Source organism: Engystomops pustulosus, unplaced genomic scaffold (assembly GCF_040894005.1).
Source record: "Engystomops pustulosus unplaced genomic scaffold, aEngPut4.maternal MAT_SCAFFOLD_268, whole genome shotgun sequence".
In the NCBI taxonomy this organism is placed as follows: Eukaryota; Metazoa; Chordata; class Amphibia; order Anura; family Leptodactylidae; genus Engystomops; species Engystomops pustulosus.
In genome coordinates, this window is record NW_027285146.1 from 94,363 (window position 1) to 120,122 (window position 25,760).

The 25,760-nt window shown below is 45.6% G+C and overlaps 1 protein-coding gene across 2 annotated transcripts; it reads right to left on the reverse strand.

Annotated features, from left to right (window-relative positions):
- Window positions 1–22,688: 22,688 nt before the first annotated feature.
- LOC140110382 (ATP-binding cassette sub-family C member 8-like) lies at window positions 22,689–25,146 on the reverse strand. 2 transcript variants are annotated; one of them, XM_072132203.1, is made up of 4 exons: window positions 25,006–25,146; window positions 24,862–24,924; window positions 24,605–24,763; window positions 22,689–22,929 (listed from the first exon to the last, which is right to left on the reverse strand). In XM_072132203.1, exons 1-3 carry the CDS (start codon window positions 25,132–25,134, stop codon window positions 24,626–24,628), a joined length of 330 nt encoding a protein of 109 aa, XP_071988304.1. In that variant the 5' UTR covers window positions 25,135–25,146; the 3' UTR covers window positions 22,689–22,929; window positions 24,605–24,625. The 2 variants fall into 2 exon arrangements, with proteins under 2 accessions (XP_071988304.1, XP_071988305.1); XM_072132204.1 differs by lacking the exon at window positions 24,605–24,763.
- Between the last annotated feature and the right edge of the window lie 614 nt (window positions 25,147–25,760).

Consider the following 25,760-nt stretch of genomic DNA (forward strand, 5'->3'; position numbering starts at 1 on the left):
CTACATACACATTATACACCACCACTAGGAGGAGATCACTACATACAGATTATACACCACCACTAGGGGGAGATCACTACATACACATTATACACCACCACTAGGAGGAGATCACTACATACAGATTATACACCACCACTAGGAGGAGATCACTACATACAGATTATACATCACCACTAGGGGGAGATCACTACATACACATTATACACCACCACTAGGAGGAGATCACTACATACACATTATACACCACCACTAGGGGGAGATCACTACATACACATTATACATCACCACTAGGAGGAGATCACTACATACACATTATACACCACCACTAGGGGGAGATCACTACATACACATTATACACCACCACTAGGAGGAGATCACTACATACACATTATACACCACCACTAGGGGGAGATCACTACATACACATTATACACCACCACTAGGAGGAGATCACTACATACAGATTATACACCACCACTAGGGGGAGATCACTACATACACATTATACACCACCACTAGGGGGAGATCACTACATACACATTATACACCACCACTAGGAGGAGATCACTACATACACATTATACATCACCACTAGGAGGAGATCACTACATACACATTATACACCACCACTAGGAGGAGATCACTACATACAGATTATACACCACCACTAGGAGGAGATCACTACATACACATCATACACCACCACTAGGAGGAGATCACTACATACACATTATACACCACCACTAGGAGGAGATCACTACATACACATTATACACCACCACTAGGAGGAGATCACTACATACACATTATACACCACCACTAGGAGGAGATCACTACATACACATTATACACCACCACTAGGGGGAGATCACTACATACACATTATACATCACCACTAGGAGGAGATCACTACATACACATTATACACCACCACTAGGAGGAGATCACTACATACACATTATACACCACCACTAGGAGGAGATCACTACATACACATTATACATCACCACTAGGGAGAGATCACTACATACACATTATACACCACCACTAGGAGGAGATCACTACATACAGATTATACACCACCACTAGGGGGAGATCACTACATACACATTATACACCACCACTAGGGGGAGATCACTACATACACATTATACACCACCACTAGGAGGAGATCACTACATACACATTATACACCACCACTAGGGGGAGATCACTACATACACATTATACACCACCACTAGGAGGAGATCACTACATACACATTATACACCACCACTAGGGGGAGATCACTACATACACATTATACATCACCACTAGGAGGAGATCACTACATACACATTATACACCACCACTAGGGGGAGATCACTACATACACATTATACATCACCACTAGGAGGAGATCACTACATACACATTATACACCACCACTAGGGGGAGATCACTACATACACATTATACACCACCACTAGGAGGAGATCACTACATACACATTATACACCACCACTAGGGGGAGATCACTACATACACATTATACACCACCACTAGGAGGAGATCACTACATACAGATTATACACCACCACTAGGAGGAGATCACTACATACACATCATACACCACCACTAGGAGGAGATCACTACATACACATTATACACCACCACTAGGAGGAGATCACTACATACACATTATACACCACCACTAGGAGGAGATCACTACATACACATTATACACCACCACTAGGGAGAGATCACTACATACACATTATACACCACCACTAGGAGGAGATCACTACATACAGATTATACACCACCACTAGGGGGAGATCACTACATACACATTATACACCACCACTAGGGGGAGATCACTACATACATATTATACACCACCACTAGGAGGAGATCACTACATACACATTATACACCACCACTAGGAGGAGATCACTACATACACATTATACACCACCACTAGGGGGAGATCACTACATACAGATTATACACCACCACTAGGGAGAGATCACTACATACACATTATACACCACCACTAGGGGGAGATCACTACATACACATTATACACCACCACTAGGAGGAGATCACTACATACACATTATACACCACCACTAGGAGGAGATCACTACATACACATTATACACCACCACTAGGAGGAGATCACTACATACACATTATACACCACCACTAGGAGGAGATCACTACATACACATTATACACCACCACTAGGAGGAGATCACTACATACACATTATACATCACCACTAGGGGGAGATCACTACATACACATTATACACCACCACTAGGGGGAGATCACTACATACACATTATACACCACCACTAGGGGGAGATCACTACATACACATTATACACCACCACTAGGGGGAGATCACTACATACACATTATACACCACCACTAGGGGGAGATCACTACATACACATTATACACCACCACTAGGAGGAGATCACTACATACACATTATACACCACCACTAGGGGGAGATCACTACATACACATTATACACCACCACTAGGGGGAGATCAATACATACACATTATACACCTCCACTAGGGGGAGATCACTACATACACATTATACACCACCACTAGGGGGAGATCACTACATACACATTATACACCACCACTAGGGGGAGATCACTACATACACATTATACACCACCACTAGGGGGAGATCACTACATACACATTATACACCACCACTAGGAGGAGATCACTACATACACATTATACACCACCACTAGGGGGAGATCACTACATACAGATTATACACCACCACTAGGGGGAGATCACTACATACACATTATACACCACCACTAGGAGGAGATCACTACATACACATTATACACCACCACTAGGGGGAGATCACTACATACACATTATACACCACCACTAGGGGGAGATCACTACATACACATTATACACTACCACTAGGAGGAGATCACTACATACACATTATACACCACCACTAGGGGGAGATCACTACATACACATTATACACCACCACTAGGAGGAGATCACTACATACAAATTATACACCACCACTAGGGGGAGCTCACTACATACATATTATACACCACCACTAGGGGGAGATCACTACATACACATTATACACCACCACTAGGGGGAGATCACTACATACAGATTATACACCACCACTAGGGGGAGATCACTACATACAGTTTATACACCACCACTAGGGGGAGATCACTACATACACATTATACACCACCACTAGGAGGAGATCACTACATACACATTATACACCACCACTAGGAGGAGATCACTACATACAGATTATACACCACCTCTAGGGGGAGATCACTACATACAGATTATACACCACCACTAGGGGGAGATCACTACATACACATTATACACCACCACTAGGAGGAGATCAATACATACACATTATACACCTCCACTAGGGGGAGATCACTACATACACATTATACACCACCACAAGGGGGAGATCACTACATACACATTATACACTACCACTAGGAGGAGATCACTACATACACATTATACACCACCACTAGGGGGAGCTCACTACATACAGATTATACACCACCACTAGGGGGAGATCACTACATACACATTATACACCACCACTAGGAGGAGATCACTACATACAAATTATACACCACCACTAGGGGGAGATCACTACATACACATTATACACCACCACTAGGGGGAGCTCACTACATACATATTATACACCACCACTAGGGGGAGATCACTACATACACATTATACACCACCACTAGGGGGAGATCACTACATACAGATTATACACCACCACTAGGGGGAGATCACTACATACAGATTATACACCACCACTAGGGGGAGATCACTACATACACATTATACACCACCACTAGGAGGAGATCACTACATACAGATTATACACCACCACTAGAGGGAGATCACTACATACACATTATACACCACCACTAGGGGGAGATCACTACATACACATTATACACCACCACTAGGAGGAGCTCACTACATACACATTATACACCACCACTAGGAGGAGATCACTACATACACATTATACACCACCACTAGGAGGAGATCACTACATACACATTATACACCACCACTAGGGGGAGCTCACTACATACACATTATACACCACCACTAGGGGGAGATCACTACATACACATTATACACCACCACTAGGAGGAGATCACTACATACACATTATACACCACCACTAGGAGGAGATCACTACATACACATTATACATCACCACTAGGAGGAGATCACTACATACACATTATACACCACCACTAGGGGGAGATGACTACATACACATTATACACCACCACTAGGGGGAGATCACTACATACACATTATACACCACCACTAGGGGGAGATCACTACATACACATTATACACTACCACTAGGAGGAGATCACTACATACACATTATACACCACCACTAGGGGGAGATCACTACATACAGATTATACACCACCACTAGGGGGAGATCACTACATACACATTATACACCACCACTAGGGGGAGCTCACTACATACATATTATACACCACCACTAGGGGGAGATCACTACATACACATTATACACCACCACTAGGGGGAGATCACTACATACAGATTATACACCACCACTAGGGGGAGATCACTACATACAGATTATACACCACCACTAGGGGGCGATCACTACATACACATTATACACCACCACTAGGAGGAGATCACTACATACAGATTATACACCACCACTAGGGGGAGATCACTACATACAGATTATACACCACCACTAGGGGGAGATCACTACATACACATTATACACCACCACTAGGAGGAGCTCACTACATACACATTATACACCACCACTAGGAGGAGATCACTACATACACATTATACACCACCACTAGGGGGAGATCACTACATACACATTATACACCACCACTAGGAGGAGATCACTACATACACATTATACACCTCCACTAGGAGGAGATCACTACATACACATTATACACCACCACTAGGGGGAGATCACTACATACACATTATACACCACCACTAGGAGGAGATCACTACATACACATTATACACCTCCACTAGGAGGAGATCACTACATACACATTATACACCACCACTAGGGGGAGATCACTACATACACATTATACACCACCACTAGGGGGAGCTCACTACATACACATTATACACCACCACTAGGGGGAGATCACTACATACACATTATACACCACCACTAGGGGAGATCACTACATACACATTATACACCACCACTAGGGGGAGATCACTACATACACATTATACACCACCACTAGGGGGAGATCACTACATACACATTATACACCACCACTAGGAGGAGATCACTACATACAGATTATACACCACCACTAGGAGGAGATCACTACATACAGATTATACACCACCACTAGGGGGAGATCACTACATACACATTATACACCACCACTAGGGGGAGATCACTACATACACATTATACACCACCACTAGGAGGAGATCACTACATACAGATTATACACCACCACTAGGGGGAGATCACTACATACACATTATACACCACCACTAGGGGGAGCTCACTACATACAGATTATACACCACCACTAGGAGGAGATTACTACATACAGATTATACACCACCACTAGGGGGAGATCACTACATACACATTATACACCACCACTAGGAGGAGATCACTACATACACATTATACACCACCACTAGGGGGAGCTCACTACATACAGATTATACACCACCACTAGGGGGAGCTCACTACATACAGATTATACACCACCACTATGGGGAGATCACTACATACAGATTATACACCACCACTAGGAGGAGATCACTACATACACATTATACACCACCACTAGGAGGAGATCACTACATACACATTATACACCACCACTAGGGGGAGATCACTACATACACATTATACACCACCACTAGGGGGAGATCACTACACACACATTATACACCACCACTAGGGGGAGATCACTACATACACATTACACATCACCACTAGGGGGAGATCACTACATACACATTATACACCACCACTAGGGGGAGATCACTACATACAGATTATACACCACCACTAGGAGGAGATCACTACATACACATTATACACCACCACTAGGGGGAGATCACTACATACACATTATACACAAGCACTAGGGGGAGATCACTACATACACATTATACACCACCACTAGGAGGAGATCACTACATACACATTATATACCACCACTAGGAGGAGATCACTACATACACATTATACACCAGCACTAGGGGGAGATCACTACATACACATTATACACCACCACTAGGGGGAGATCACTACATACAAATTATACACCACCACTAGGGGGAGATCACTACATACACATTATACACCACCACTAGGAGAAGATCACTACATACACATTATACACCACCACTAGGAGGAGATCACTACATACACATTATACACCACCACTAGGGGGAGATCACTACATACACATTATACACCACCACTAGGGGGAGATCACTACATACACATTATACACCACCACTAGGAGGAGATCACTACATACACATTATACACCACCACTAGGGGGAGATCACTACATACACATTATACACCACCACTAGGGGGAGATCACTACATACAGATTATACACCACCACTAGGGGGAGATCACTACATACACATTATACACCACCACTAGGGGGAGCTCACTACATACAGATTATACACCACCACTAGGGGGAGATCACTACATACACATTATACACCACCACTAGGAGGAGATCACTACATACAGATTATACACCACCACTAGGAGGAGATCACTACATACAGATTATACACCACCACTAGGAGGAGATCACTACATACACATTATACACCACCACTAGGGGGAGATCACTACATACAGATTATACACCACCACTAGGGGGAGATCACTACATACACATTATACACCACCACTAGGAGGAGATCACTACATACACATTATACACCACCACTAGGGGGAGATCACTACATACACATTATACACCACCACTAGGGGGAGATCACTACATACACATTATACACCACCACTAGGAGGAGATCACTACATACACATTATACACCACCACTAGGGGGAGATCACTACATACACATTATACACCACCACTAGGGGGAGATCACTACATACAGATTATACACCACCACTAGGGGGAGATCACTACATACACATTATACACCACCACTAGGGGGAGCTCACTACATACAGATTATACACCACCACTAGGGGGAGATCACTACATACACATTATACACCACCACTAGGAGGAGATCACTACATACAGATTATACACCACCACTAGGAGGAGATCACTACATACAGATTATACACCACCACTAGGAGGAGATCACTACATACACATTATACACCACCACTAGGGGGAGATCACTACATACAGATTATACACCACCACTAGGGGGAGATCACTACATACACATTATACACCACCACTAGGAGGAGATCACTACATACACATTATACACCACCACTAGGGGGAGATCACTACATACACATTATACACCACCACTAGGGGGAGATCACTACATACACATTATACACCACCACTAGGGGGAGATCACTACATACACATTATACACCACCACTAGGGGGAGATCACTACATACACATTATACACCACCACTAGGAGGAGATCACTACATACACATTATACACCACCACTAGGAGGAGATCACTACATACACATTATACACCACCACTAGGGGGAGATCACTACATACACATTATACACCACCACTAGGGGGAGATCACTACATACAGATTATACACCACCACTAGGGGGAGATCACTACATACACATTATACACCACCACTAGGGGGAGATCACTACATACACATTATACACCACCACTAGGAGGAGATCACTACATACAGATTATACACCACCACTAGGAGGAGATCACTACATACAGATTATACACCACCACTAGGAGGAGATCACTACATACAGATTATACACCACCACTAGGAGGAGATCACTACATACACATTATACACCACCACTAGGAGGAGATCACTACATACACATTATACACCAGCACTAGGGGGAGATCACTACATACACATTATACACCACCACTAGGGGGAGATCACTACATACACATTATACACCACCACTAGGGGGAGATCACTACATACAGATTATACACCACCACTAGGGGGAGATCACTACATACACATTATACACCACCACTAGGGGGAGATCACTACATACACATTATACACCACCACTAGGGGGAGATCACTACATACACATTATACACCACCACTAGGGGGAGATCACTACATACACATTATACACCACCACTAGGGGGAGATCACTACATACACATTATACACCACCACTAGGGGGAGATCACTACATACACATTATACACCACCACTAGGGGGAGATCACTACATACACATTATACACCACCACTAGGGGGAGATCACTACATACACATTATACACCACCACTAGGGGGAGCTCACTACATACACATTATACACCACCACTAGGAGGAGATCACTACATACACATTATACACCACCACTAGGGGGAGATCACTACATACACATTATACACCACCACTAGGAAGAGATCACTACATACACATTATACACCACCACTAGGGGGAGATCACTACATACACATTATACACCACCACTAGGGGGAGATCACTACATACACATTATACACCACCACTAGGGGGAGATCACTACATACACATTATACACCACCACTAGGGGGAGCTCACTACATACAGAGTATACACCACCACTAGGGGGAGATCACTACATACACATTATACACCACCACTAGGGGGAGATCACTACATACACATTATACACCACCACTAGGAGGAGATCACTACATACACATTATACACCACCACTAGGGGGAGATCACTACATACACATTATACATCACCACTAGGAGGAGATCACTACATACACATTATACACCACCACTAGGAGGAGATCACTACATACACATTATACACCACCACTAGGAGGAGATCACTACATACAGATTATACACCACCACTAGGAGGAGATCACTACATACACATTATACACCACCACTAGGGGGAGATCACTGCATACACATTATACACCACCACTAGGAGGAGATCACTACATACACATTATACACCACCACTAGGAGGAGCTCACTACATACACATTATACACCACCACTAGGAGGAGATCACTGCATACACATTATACACCACCACTAGGAGGAGATCACTACATACACATTATACACCACCACTAGGGGGAGATCACTACATACACATTATACACCACCACTAGGGGGAGATCACTACATACACATTATACACCACCACTAGGGGGAGATCACTACATACACATTATACACCACCACTAGGGGGAGATCACTACATACACATTATACACCACCACTAGGAGGAGATCACTACATACACATTATACACCACCACTAGGGGGAGATCACTACATACACATTATACACCACCACTAGGGGGAGATCACTACATACAGATTATACACCACCACTAGGGGGAGATCACTACATACACATTATACACCACCACTAGGGGGAGATCACTACATACACATTATACACCACCACTAGGAGGAGATCACTACATACACATTATACACCACCACTAGGGGGAGATCACTACATACATATTATACACCACCACTAGGGGGAGATCACTACATACACATTATACACCACCACTAGGGGGAGATCACTACATACACATTATACACCACCACTAGGGGGAGATCACTACATACACATTATACACCACCACTAGGAGGAGATCACTACATACAGATTATACACCACCACTAGGAGGAGATCACTACATACACATTATACACCACCACTAGGGGGAGATCACTACATACACATTATACACCACCACTAGGGGGAGATCACTACATACAGATTATACACCACCACTAGGGGGAGATCACTACATACACATTATACACCACCACTAGGGGGAGATCACTACATACAGATTATACACCACCACTAGGAGGAGATCACTACATACAGATTATACACCACCACTAGGAGGAGATCACTACATACACATTATACACCACCACTAGGAGGAGATCACTACATACACATTATACACCACCACTAGGAGGAGATCACTACATACACATTATACACCACCACTAGGAGGAGATCACTACATACACATTATACACCACCACTAGGGGGAGATCACTACATACAGATTATACACCACCACTAGGAGGAGATCACTACATACACATTATACACCACCACTAGGAGGAGATCACTACATACACATTATACACCACCACTAGGAGGAGATCACTACATACACATTATACACCACCACTAGGAGGAGATCACTACATACACATTATACACCACCACTAGGAGGAGATCACTGCATACACATTATACACCACCACTAGGAGGAGATCACTGCATACACATTATACACCACCACTAGGGGGAGATCACTGCATACACATTATACACCACCACTAGGGGGAGATCACTACATACACATTATACACCACCACTAGGGGGAGATTACTACATACACATTATACACCACCACTAGGAGGAGATCACTACATACACATTATACACCACCACTAGGAGGAGATCACTACATACACATTATACACCACCACTAGGGGGAGATCACTACATACACATTATACACCACCACTAGGAGGAGATCACTACATACAGATTATACACCACCACTAGGAGGAGATCACTACATACACATTATACACCACCACTAGGGGGGGATCACTACATACAGAATATACACCACCACTAGGGGGAGATCACTACATACACATTATACACCACCACTAGGGGGGGATCACTACATACAGAATATACACCACCACTAGGAGGAGATCACTACATACACATTATACACCACCACTAGGGGGAGATCACTACATACACATTATACATCACCACTAGGAGGAGATCACTACATACACATTATACACCACCACTAGGAGGAGATCACTACATACACATTATACACCACCACTAGGGGGAGATCACTACATACAGATTATACACCACCACTAGGGGGAGATCACTACATACACATTATACACCACCACTAGGAGGAGATCACTACATACAGATTATACACCACCACTAGGGGGAGATCACTACATACACATTATACACCACCACTAGGAGGAGATCACTACATACAGATTATACACCACCACTAGGAGGAGATCACTACATACAGATTATACATCACCACTAGGGGGAGATCACTACATACACATTATACACCACCACTAGGAGGAGATCACTACATACACATTATACACCACCACTAGGGGGAGATCACTACATACACATTATACATCACCACTAGGAGGAGATCACTACATACACATTATACACCACCACTAGGGGGAGATCACTACATACACATTATACACCACCACTAGGAGGAGATCACTACATACACATTATACACCACCACTAGGGGGAGATCACTACATACACATTATACACCACCACTAGGGGGAGATCACTACATACAGATTATACACCACCACTAGGGGGAGATCACTACATACACATTATACACCATCACTAGGGGGAGATCACTACATACACATTATACACCACCACTAGGGGGAGATCACTACATACACATTATACACCACCACTAGGAGGAGATCACTACATACACATTATACATCACCACTAGGAGGAGATCACTACATACACATTATACACCACCACTAGGAGGAGATCACTACATACAGATTATACACCACCACTAGGAGGAGATCACTACATACACATCATACACCACCACTAGGAGGAGATCACTACATACACATTATACACCACCACTAGGAGGAGATCACTACATACACATTATACACCACCACTAGGAGGAGATCACTACATACACATTATACACCACCACTAGGAGGAGATCACTACATACACATTATACACCACCACTAGGGGGAGATCACTACATACACATTATACATCACCACTAGGAGGAGATCACTACATACACATTATACACCACCACTAGGAGGAGATCACTACATACACATTATACACCACCACTAGGAGGAGATCACTACATACACATTATACATCACCACTAGGGAGAGATCACTACATACAGATTATACACCACCACTAGGGGGAGATCACTACATACACATTATACACCACCACTAGGGGGAGATCACTACATACACATTATACACCACCACTAGGAGGAGATCACTACATACACATTATACACCACCACTAGGGGGAGATCACTACATACACATTATACACCACCACTAGGAGGAGATCACTACATACACATTATACACCACCACTAGGGGGAGATCACTACATACACATTATACACCACCACTAGGGGGAGATCACTACATACACATTATACACCACCACTAGGAGGAGATCACTACATACACATTATACACCACCACTAGGGGGAGATCACTACATACACATTATACATCACCACTAGGAGGAGATCACTACATACACATTATACACCACCACTAGGGGGAGATCACTACATACACATTATACACCACCACTAGGAGGAGATCACTACATACACATTATACACCACCACTAGGGGGAGATCACTACATACACATTATACACCACCACTAGGAGGAGATCACTACATACAGATTATACACCACCACTAGGAGGAGATCACTACATACACATCATACACCACCACTAGGAGGAGATCACTACATACACATTATACACCACCACTAGGAGGAGATCACTACATACACATTATACACCACCACTAGGAGGAGATCACTACATACACATTATACACCACCACTAGGGAGAGATCACTACATACACATTATACACCACCACTAGGAGGAGATCACTACATACAGATTATACACCACCACTAGGGGGAGATCACTACATACACATTATACACCACCACTAGGGGGAGATCACTACATACATATTATACACCACCACTAGGAGGAGATCACTACATACACATTATACACCACCACTAGGGGGAGATCACTACATACACATTATACACCACCACTAGGGGGAGATCACTACATACAGATTATACACCACCACTAGGAGGAGATCACTACATACACATTATACACCACCACTAGGGGGAGATCACTACATACACATTATACACCACCACTAGGAGGAGATCACTACATACACATTATACACCACCACTAGGAGGAGATCACTACATACACATTATACACCACCACTAGGAGGAGATCACTACATACACATTATACACCACCACTAGGAGGAGATCACTACATACACATTATACACCTCCACTAGGGGGAGATCACTACATACACATTATACACCACCACTAGGGGGAGATCACTACATACACATTATACACCACCACTAGGGGGAGATCACTACATACACATTATACACCACCACTAGGGGGAGATCACTACATACACATTATACACCACCACTAGGAGGAGATCACTACATACACATTATACACCACCACTAGGGGGAGATCACTACATACAGATTATACACCACCACTAGGGGGAGATCACTACATACACATTATACACCACCACTAGGAGGAGATCACTACATACACATTATACACCACCACTAGGGGGAGATCACTACATACACATTATACACCACCACTAGGGGGAGATCACTACATACACATTATACACTACCACTAGGAGGAGATCACTACATACACATTATACACCACCACTAGGGGGAGATCACTACATACACATTATACACCACCACTAGGAGGAGATCACTACATACAAATTATACACCACCACTAGGGGGAGCTCACTACATACATATTATACACCACCACTAGGGGGAGATCACTACATACACATTATACACCACCACTAGGGGGAGATCACTACATACAGATTATACACCACCACTAGGGGGAGATCACTACATACAGTTTATACACCACCACTAGGGGGAGATCACTACATACACATTATACACCACCACTAGGAGGAGATCACTACATACACATTATACACCACCACTAGGAGGAGATCACTACATACAGATTATACACCACCTCTAGGGGGAGATCACTACATACAGATTATACACCACCACTAGGGGGAGATCACTACATACACATTATACACCACCACTAGGAGGAGATCAATACATACACATTATACACCTCCACTAGGGGGAGATCACTACATACACATTATACACCACCACAAGGGGGAGATCACTACATACACATTATACACTACCACTAGGAGGAGATCACTACATACACATTATACACCACCACTAGGGGGAGCTCACTACATACAGATTATACACCACCACTAGGGGGAGATCACTACATACACATTATACACCACCACTAGGAGGAGATCACTACATACAAATTATACACCACCACTAGGGGGAGATCACTACATACACATTATACACCACCACTAGGGGGAGCTCACTACATACACATTATACACCACCACTAGGGGGAGATCACTACATACACATTATACACCACCACTAGGGGGAGATCACTACATACAGATTATACACCACCACTAGGGGGAGATCACTACATACAGATTATACACCACCACTAGGGGGAGATCACTACATACACATTATACACCACCACTAGGAGGAGATCACTACATACAGATTATACACCACCACTAGGGGGAGATCACTACATACAGATTATACACCACCACTAGGGGGAGATCACTACATACACATTATACACCACCACTAGGAGGAGCTCACTACATACACATTATACACCACCACTAGGAGGAGATCACTACATACACATTATACACCACCACTAGGAGGAGATCACTACATACACATTATACACCACCACTAGGGGGAGCTCACTACATACACATTATACACCACCACTAGGGGGAGATCACTACATACACATTATACACCACCACTAGGAGGAGATCACTACATACACATTATACACCACCACTAGGAGGAGATCACTACATACACATTATACATCACCACTAGGAGGAGATCACTACATACACATTATACACCACCACTAGGGGGAGATGACTACATACACATTATACACCACCACTAGGGGGAGATCACTACATACACATTATACACCACCACTAGGGGGAGATCACTACATACACATTATACACTACCACTAGGAGGAGATCACTACATACACATTATACACCACCACTAGGGGGAGATCACTACATACAGATTATACACCACCACTAGGGGGAGATCACTACATACACATTATACACCACCACTAGGGGGAGCTCACTACATACATATTATACACCACCACTAGGGGGAGATCACTACATACACATTATACACCACCACTAGGGGGAGATCACTACATACAGATTATACACCACCACTAGGGGGAGATCACTACATACAGATTATACACCACCACTAGGGGGCGATCACTACATACACATTATACACCACCACTAGGAGGAGATCACTACATACAGATTATACACCACCACTAGGGGGAGATCACTACATACAGATTATACACCACCACTAGGGGGAGATCACTACATACACATTATACACCACCACTAGGAGGAGCTCACTACATACACATTATACACCACCACTAGGAGGAGATCACTACATACACATTATACACCACCACTAGGGGGAGATCACTACATACACATTATACACCACCACTAGGAGGAGATCACTACATACACATTATACACCTCCACTAGGAGGAGATCACTACATACACATTATACACCACCACTAGGGGGAGATCACTACATACACATTATACACCACCACTAGGAGGAGATCACTACATACACATTATACACCTCCACTAGGAGGAGATCACTACATACACATTATACACCACCACTAGGGGGAGATCACTACATACACATTATACACCACCACTAGGGGGAGCTCACTACATACACATTATACACCACCACTAGGGGGAGATCACTACATACACATTATACACCACCACTAGGGGAGATCACTACATACACATTATACACCACCACTAGGGGGAGATCACTACATACACATTATACACCACCACTAGGGGGAGATCACTACATACACATTATACACCACCACTAGGAGGAGATCACTACATACAGATTATACACCACCACTAGGAGGAGATCACTACATACAGATTATACACCACCACTAGGGGGAGATCACTACATACACATTATACACCACCACTAGGGGGAGATCACTACATACACATTATACACCACCACTAGGAGGAGATCACTACATACAGATTATACACCACCACTAGGGGGAGATCACTACATACACATTATACACCACCACTAGGGGGAGCTCACTACATACAGATTATACACCACCACTAGGAGGAGATTACTACATACAGATTATACACCACCACTAGGGGGAGATCACTACATACACATTATACACCACCACTAGGAGGAGATCACTACATACACATTATACACCACCACTAGGGGGAGCTCACTACATACAGATTATACACCACCACTAGGGGGAGCTCACTACATACAGATTATACACCACCACTATGGGGAGATCACTACATACAGATTATACACCACCACTAGGAGGAGATCACTACATACACATTATACACCACCACTAGGAGGAGATCACTACATACACATTATACACCACCACTAGGGGGAGATCACTACATACACATTATACACCACCACTAGGGGGAGATCACTACACACACATTATACACCACCACTAGGGGGAGATCACTACATACACATTACACATCACCACTAGGAGGAGATCACTACATACACATTATACACCACCACTAGGGGGAGATCACTACATACAGATTATACACCACCACTAGGAGGAGATCACTACATACACATTATACACCACCACTAGGGGGAGATCACTACATACACATTATACACAAGCACTAGGGGGAGATCACTACATACACATTATACACCACCACTAGGAGGAGATCACTACATACACATTATACACCAGCACTAGGGGGAGATCACTACATACACATTATACACCACCACTAGGGGGAGATCACTACATACAAATTATACACCACCACTAGGGGGAGATCACTACATACACATTATACACCACCACTAGGAGAAGATCACTACATACACATTATACACCACCACTAGGAGGAGATCACTACATACACATTATACACCACCACTAGGGGGAGATCACTACATACACATTATACACCACCACTAGGGGGAGATCACTACATACACATTATACACCACCACTAGGAGGAGATCACTACATACACATTATACACCACCACTAGGGGGAGATCACTACATACACATTATACACCACCACTAGGGGGAGATCACTACATACAGATTATACACCACCACTAGGGGGAGATCACTACATACACATTATACACCACCACTAGGGGGAGCTCACTACATACAGATTATACACCACCACTAGGGGGAGATCACTACATACACATTATACACCACCACTAGGAGGAGATCACTACATACAGATTATACACCACCACTAGGAGGAGATCACTACATACAGATTATACACCACCACTAGGAGGAGATCACTACATACACATTATACACCACCACTAGGGGGAGATCACTACATACAGATTATACACCACCACTAGGGGGAGATCACTACATACACATTATACACCACCACTAGGAGGAGATCACTACATACACATTATACACCACCACTAGGGGGAGATCACTACATACACATTATACACCACCACTAGGGGGAGATCACTACATACACATTATACACCACCACTAGGAGGAGATCACTACATACACATTATACACCACCACTAGGGGGAGATCACTACATACACATTATACACCACCACTAGGGGGAGATCACTACATACACATTATACACCACCACTAGGAGGAGATCACTACATACACATTATACACCACCACTAGGGGGAGATCACTACATACACATTATACACCACCACTAGGGGGAGATCACTACATACAGATTATACACCACCACTAGGGGGAGATCACTACATACACATTATACACCACCACTAGGGGGAGCTCACTACATACAGATTATACACCACCACTAGGGGGAGATCACTACATACACATTATACACCACCACTAGGAGGAGATCACTACATACAGATTATACACCACCACTAGGAGGAGATCACTACATACAGATTATACACCACCACTAGGAGGAGATCACTACATACACATTATACACCACCACTAGGGGGAGATCACTACATACAGATTATACACCACCACTAGGGGGAGATCACTACATACACATTATACACCACCACTAGGAGGAGATCACTACATACACATTATACACCACCACTAGGGGGAGATCACTACATACACATTATACACCACCACTAGGGGGAGATCACTACATACACATTATACACCACCACTAGGGGGAGATCACTACATACACATTATACACCACCACTAGGGGGAGATCACTACATACACATTATACACCACCACTAGGAGGAGATCACTACATACACATTATACACCACCACTAGGAGGAGATCACTACATACACATTATACACCACCACTAGGGGGAGATCACTACATACACATTATACACCACCACTAGGGGGAGATCACTACATACAGATTATACACCACCACTAGGGGGAGATCACTACATACACATTATACACCACCACTAGGGGGAGATCACTACATACACATTATACACCACCACTAGGAGGAGATCACTACATACAGATTATACACCACCACTAGGAGGAGATCACTACATACAGATTATACACCACCACTAGGAGGAGATCACTACATACACATTATACACCACCACTAGGAGGAGATCACTACATACACATTATACACCAGCACTAGGGGGAGATCACTACATACACATTATACACCACCACTAGGGGGAGATCACTACATACACATTATACACCACCACTAGGGGGAGATCACTACATACAGATTATACACCACCACTAGGGGGAGATCACTACATACACATTATACACCACCACTAGGGGGAGATCACTACATACACATTATACACCACCACTAGGGGGAGATCACTACATACACATTATACACCACCACTAGGGGGAGATCACTACATACACATTATACACCACCACTAGGGGGAGATCACTACATACACATTATACACCACCACTAGGGGGAGATCACTACATACACATTATACACCACCACTAGGGGGAGATCACTACATACACATTATACACCACCACTAGGGGGAGATCACTACATACACATTATACACCACCACTAGGGGGAGCTCACTACATACACATTATACACCACCACTAGGAGGAGATCACTACATACACATTATACACCACCACTAGGGGGAGATCACTACATACACATTATACACCACCACTAGGAAGAGATCACTACATACACATTATACACCACCACTAGGGGGAGATCACTACATACACATTATACACCACCACTAGGGGGAGATCACTACATACACATTATACACCACCACTAGGGGGAGATCACTACATACACATTATACACCACCACTAGGGGGAGCTCACTACATACAGAGTATACACCACCACTAGGGGGAGATCACTACATACACATTATACACCACCACTAGGGGGAGATCACTACATACACATTATACACCACCACTAGGAGGAGATCACTACATACACATTATACACCACCACTAGGGGGAGATCACTACATACACATTATACATCACCACTAGGAGGAGATCACTACATACACATTATACACCACCACTAGGAGGAGATCACTACATACACATTATACACCACCACTAGGAGGAGATCACTACATACAGATTATACACCACCACTAGGAGGAGATCACTACATACACATTATACACCACCACTAGGGGGAGATCACTGCATACACATTATACACCACCACTAGGAGGAGATCACTACATACACATTATACACCACCACTAGGAGGAGCTCACTACATACACATTATACACCACCACTAGGAGGAGATCACTGCATACACATTATACACCACCACTAGGAGGAGATCACTACATACACATTATACACCACCACTAGGGGGAGATCACTACATACACATTATACACCACCACTAGGGGGAGATCACTACATACACATTATACACCACCACTAGGGGGAGATCACTACATACACATTATACACCACCACTAGGGGGAGATCACTACATACACATTATACACCACCACTAGGAGGAGATCACTACATACACATTATACACCACCACTAGGGGGAGATCACTACATACACATTATACACCACCACTAGGGGGAGATCACTACATACAGATTATACACCACCACTAGGGGGAGATCACTACATACACATTATACACCACCACTAGGGGGAGATCACTACATACACATTATACACCACCACTAGGAGGAGATCACTACATACACATTATACACCACCACTAGGGGGAGATCACTACATACATATTATACACCACCACTAGGGGGAGATCACTACATACACATTATACACCACCACTAGGGGGAGATCACTACATACACATTATACACCACCACTAGGGGGAGATCACTACATACACATTATACACCACCACTAGGAGGAGATCACTACATACAGATTATACACCACCACTAGGAGGAGATCACTACATACACATTATACACCACCACTAGGGGGAGATCACTACATACACATTATACACCACCACTAGGGGGAGATCACTACATACAGATTATACACCACCACTAGGAGGAGATCACTACATACACATTATACACCACCACTAGGAGGAGATCACTACATACACATTATACACCACCACTAGGGGGAGATCACTACATACAGATTATACACCACCACTAGGAGGAGATCACTACATACACATTATACACCACCACTAGGAGGAGATCACTACATACACATTATACACCACCACTAGGAGGAGATCACTACATACACATTATACACCACCACTAGGGGGAGATCACTACATACACATTATACACCACCACTAGGAGGAGATCACTGCATACACATTATACACCACCACTAGGGGGAGATCACTGCATACACATTATACACCACCACTAGGGGGAGATCACTACATACACATTATACACCACCACTAGGGGGAGATCACTACATACACATTATACACCACCACTAGGGGGAGATTACTACATACACATTATACACCACCACTAGGAGGAGATCACTACATACACATTATACACCACCACTAGGAGGAGATCACTACATACACATTATACACCACCACTAGGGGGAGATCACTACATACACATTATACACCACCACTAGGAGGAGATCACTACATACAGATTATACACCACCACTAGGAGGAGATCACTACATACACATTATACACCACCACTAGGGGGGGATCACTACATACAGAATATACACCACCACTAGGGGGAGATCACTACATACACATTATACACCACCACTAGGGGGGGATCACTACATACAGAATATACACCACCACTAGGAGGAGATCACTACATACAGATTATACATCACCACTAGGAGGAGATCACTACATACACATTATACACCACCACTAGGAGGAGATCACTACATACACATTATACACCACCACTAGGAGGAGATCACTACATACAGATTATACACCACCACTAGGAGGAGATCACTACATACACATTATACACCACCACTAGGGGGAGATCACTACATACACATTATACACCACCACTAGGAGGAGATCACTACATACACATTATACACCACCACTAGGAGGAGATCACTACATACAGATTATACACCACCACTAGGGGGAGATCACTACATACACATTATACACCACCACTAGGAGGAGATCACTACATACAGATTATACACCACCACTAGGAGGAGATCACTACATACACATTATACACCACCACTAGGAGGAGATCACTACATACACATTATACACCACCACTAGGGGGAGATCACTACATACACATTATACACCACCACTAGGGGGAGATCACTACATACACATTATACACCACCACTAGGAGGAGATCACTACATACACATTATACACCACCACTAGGGGGAGATCACTACATACACATTATACACCACCACTAGGAGGAGATCACTACATACACATTATACACCACCACTAGGAGGAGATCACTACATACACATTATACACCACCACTAGGAGGAGATCACTACATACAGATTATACACCACCACTAGGGGGAGCTCACTACATACACATTATACACCACCACTAGGGGGAGATCACTACATACACATTATACACCACCACTAGGAGGAGATCACTACATACACATTATACACCACCACTAGGGGGAGCTCACTACATACACATTATACACCACCACTAGGGGGAGCTCTCTCTGGGCCGTGCACACAGTAAGATACGGGACACGTCGGTGTTCATTCCTTTATTGTCAGTGCGGTAGAAATTCTTCTCATATTTTATAAATATAAACACTTCATTTCATATAAAAATCTAAAAAAATATTTCTCGCTGATGACGTCACATGTCGGCCCGGACGAAGGAAGCGAAGATCCCGTCCTCCTGCGCCAGGAGACTCTCCGGAGTGTCGTATTCCAGGATGTTCCCTCGACGCATAACAATCACCAGGTCCGCGGTGAGGATGGTGTGCACCCGGTGCTGCAGAGGAGAAGGAGAAAGGTAAGTATTGGTCTACGGGGCGCGCCTCTGTCCGGGTCTACGGGGCGCGCCTCTGTCCGGGTCTGCGGGGCGCGCCTCTGTCCGGGTCTGCGGGCCGTCCCTTTGTCCGGGTCTGCGGGGCGTGCCTCTGTCCGGGTCTACGGGCCGCCCCTTTGTCCGGGTCTGCGGGGCGCGCCTCTGTCCGGGTCTACGGGGCGCGCCTCTGTCCGGGTCTACGGGCCGCCCCTTTGTCCGGGTCTGCGGGGCGCGCCTCTGTCCGGGTCTACGGGGCGCGCCTCTGTCCGGGTCTACGGGGCGCGCCTCTGTCCGGGTCTACGGGGCGCGCCTCTGTCCGGGTCTACGGGCCGCCCCTTTGTCCGGGTCTGCGGGGCGTGCCTCTGTCCGGGTCTACGGGCCGCGCCTCTGTCCGGTGCTACGGGGCGCGCCTCTGTCCGGTGCTACGGGCCGCGCCTCTGTCCGGTGCTACGGGCCGCGCCTCTGTCCGGTGCTACGGGCCGCGCCTCTGTCCGGTGCTACGGGCCGCGCCTCTGTCCGGTGCTACGGGCCGCGCCTCTGTCCGGTGCTACGGGCCGCGCCTCTGTCCGGTGCTACGGGCCGCGCCTCTGTCCGGTGCTACGGGCCGCGCCTCTGTCCGGTGCTACGGGCCGCGCCTCTGTCCGGTGCTACGGGCCGCGCCTCTGTCCGGTGCTACGGGCCGCGCCTCTGTCCGGTGCTACGGGCCGCGCCTCTGTCCGGTGCTACGGGCCGCGCCTCTGTCCGGTGCTACGGGGCGCGCCTCTGTCCGGTGCTACGGGGCGCGCCTCTGTCCGGTGCTACGGGGCGCGCCTCTGTCCGGGTCTACGGGGCGCGCCTCTGTCCGGGTCTACGGGGCTCGTCTCTGTCCGGGTCTACGGGGCGCGCCTCTGTCCGGGTCTACGGGGCGCGCCTCTGTCCGGGTCTACGGGGCGCGCAAAGAATAGATTTAGTAAAAGAAATCTTAATAAAGAACTTGGGGGGGAAAGTGAGAGGAAGAGGAAAACATGCAGGACGAGGTGATACATCTGTATCTCAGCCCTGTATCTCATCCATGGGGGGGTCAGTGCAGGACGAGGGTGATACATCTGTATCTCAGCCCTGTATCTCATCCATGGGGGGGTCAGTGCAGGACGAGGGTGATACATCTGTAACTCAGCCCTGTATCTCATCCATGGGGGGGGTCAGTGCAGGAGGAGGTGATACATCTGTATCTCAGCCCTGTATCTCATCTATGGCGGGGGGGGGGGGGTCAGTGCAGGACGAGGTGATACATCTGTATCTCAGCCCTGTATCTCATCCATGGGGGGGGGGGGGTCAGTGCAGGAGGAGGTGATACATCTGTATCTCAGCCCTGTATCTCATCCATGGGGGGGGTCAGTGCAGGACGAGGGTGATACATCTGTATCTCAGCCCTGTATCTCATCCACGGGGAGGGGGGGGGGGTCAGTGCAGGACGAGGGTGATACATCTGTATCTCAGCCCTGTATCTCATCCATGGGGGGGTCAGTGCAGGAGGAGGGTGATACATCTGTATCTCAGCCCTGTATCTCATCCATGGGGGGGTCAGTGCAGGAGGAGGGTGATACATCTGTATCTCAGCCCTGTATCTCATCCATGGGGGGGGTCAGGTGTATCGTACCGGCAGCGAGCCCCGGACTCTCTACTTGTGACTCCTGACCAGGAAGGTAAAGAGCCCGTCCGGGTTGGAGAGGAGAGCGGAGGCCGAGTCGCTCTCTATGAGGATTCCCTCCGAAAAGACTAAGACCAGGTCTGCATCCAAGATGGAGGACACGCGGTGCTAGAGCGCGGAGGAGAGAGACAGAGAGGAGAGAAGTGAGAGAGAAGAGACAGCCGGGGGTCAGGGTGGTCCCGGTCCTGGTCCTGGTCCGTACTTACAGCTATAGTGACCACCGTGCGGTCCGCGAACGCCGTCATCACCACCTTCTGCAGAATATTCTCCTGCGCGGAGAGAAGAATACGGACAATCAGAGGGAGCGGCGGAGGAGGAGGAGGATGTGCACCATATGGCGGGTCACTCACTGTCGCCATGTCGATGGAGGCCGTGGCCTCGTCCATGATGAGGATGCTGCTCTTACGGACGAAGGCTCGGGCCAGGCAGAAGAGTTGTCTCTGTCCCACGCTGAAATTCTCACCGCCCTCCGTCACCATCGCGTCTGCGCCACCGGGAGGGAGGAGAGATACAGGAGTTATAGGAGATTATAGAGTCCATATGGCTGGGGGGGGCTGTGTATACAGGGAGGGAGGAGACATACAGGAGTTATAGGAGATTATAGAGTCCATATGGCTGGGGGGGGCTGTGTATACAGGGGGGGAGGAGAGATACAGGAGTTATAGGAGATTATAGAGTCCATATGGCTGGGGGGGGGCTGTGTATACAGGGAGGGAGGAGAGATACAGGAGTTATAGGAGATTATAGAGTCCATATGGCTGGGGGGGCTGTGTATACAGGGGGGGAGGAGAGATACAGGAGATATAGGAGATTAAAGAGTCCATATGGCTGGGGGGGGCTGTGTATACAGGGGGGGAGGAGAGATACAGGAGTTATAGGAGATTATAGAGTCCATATGGCTGGGGGGGGCTGTGTATACAGGGAGGGAGGAGAGATACAGGAGTTATAGGAGATTATAGAGTCCATATGGCTGGGGGGGGGCTGTGTATACAGGGGGGGAGGAGAGATACAGGAGTTATAGGAGATTATAGAGTCCATATGGCTGGGGGGGGGGCTGTGTATACAGGGAGGGAGGAGAGATACAGGAGTTATAGGAGATTATAGA

Bases quoted from the DNA above. Each gene is read 5' to 3' on its own strand.
- LOC140110382 (XM_072132204.1), bottom strand. From the start codon at position 25,134: ATGGTGACGGAGGGCGGTGAGAATTTCAGCGTGGGACAGAGACAACTC. The intron at 24,925-25,005 runs GTGAGTGACCCG...CTCTCCGCGCAG, and splicing joins CCTCCATCGACATGGCGACA to GAGAATATTCTGCAGAAGGT. The intron at 22,930-24,861 runs GTAAGTACGGAC...TCTCCTCTGCAG, and splicing joins GCACGGTGGTCACTATAGCT to CACCGGGTGCACACCATCCT.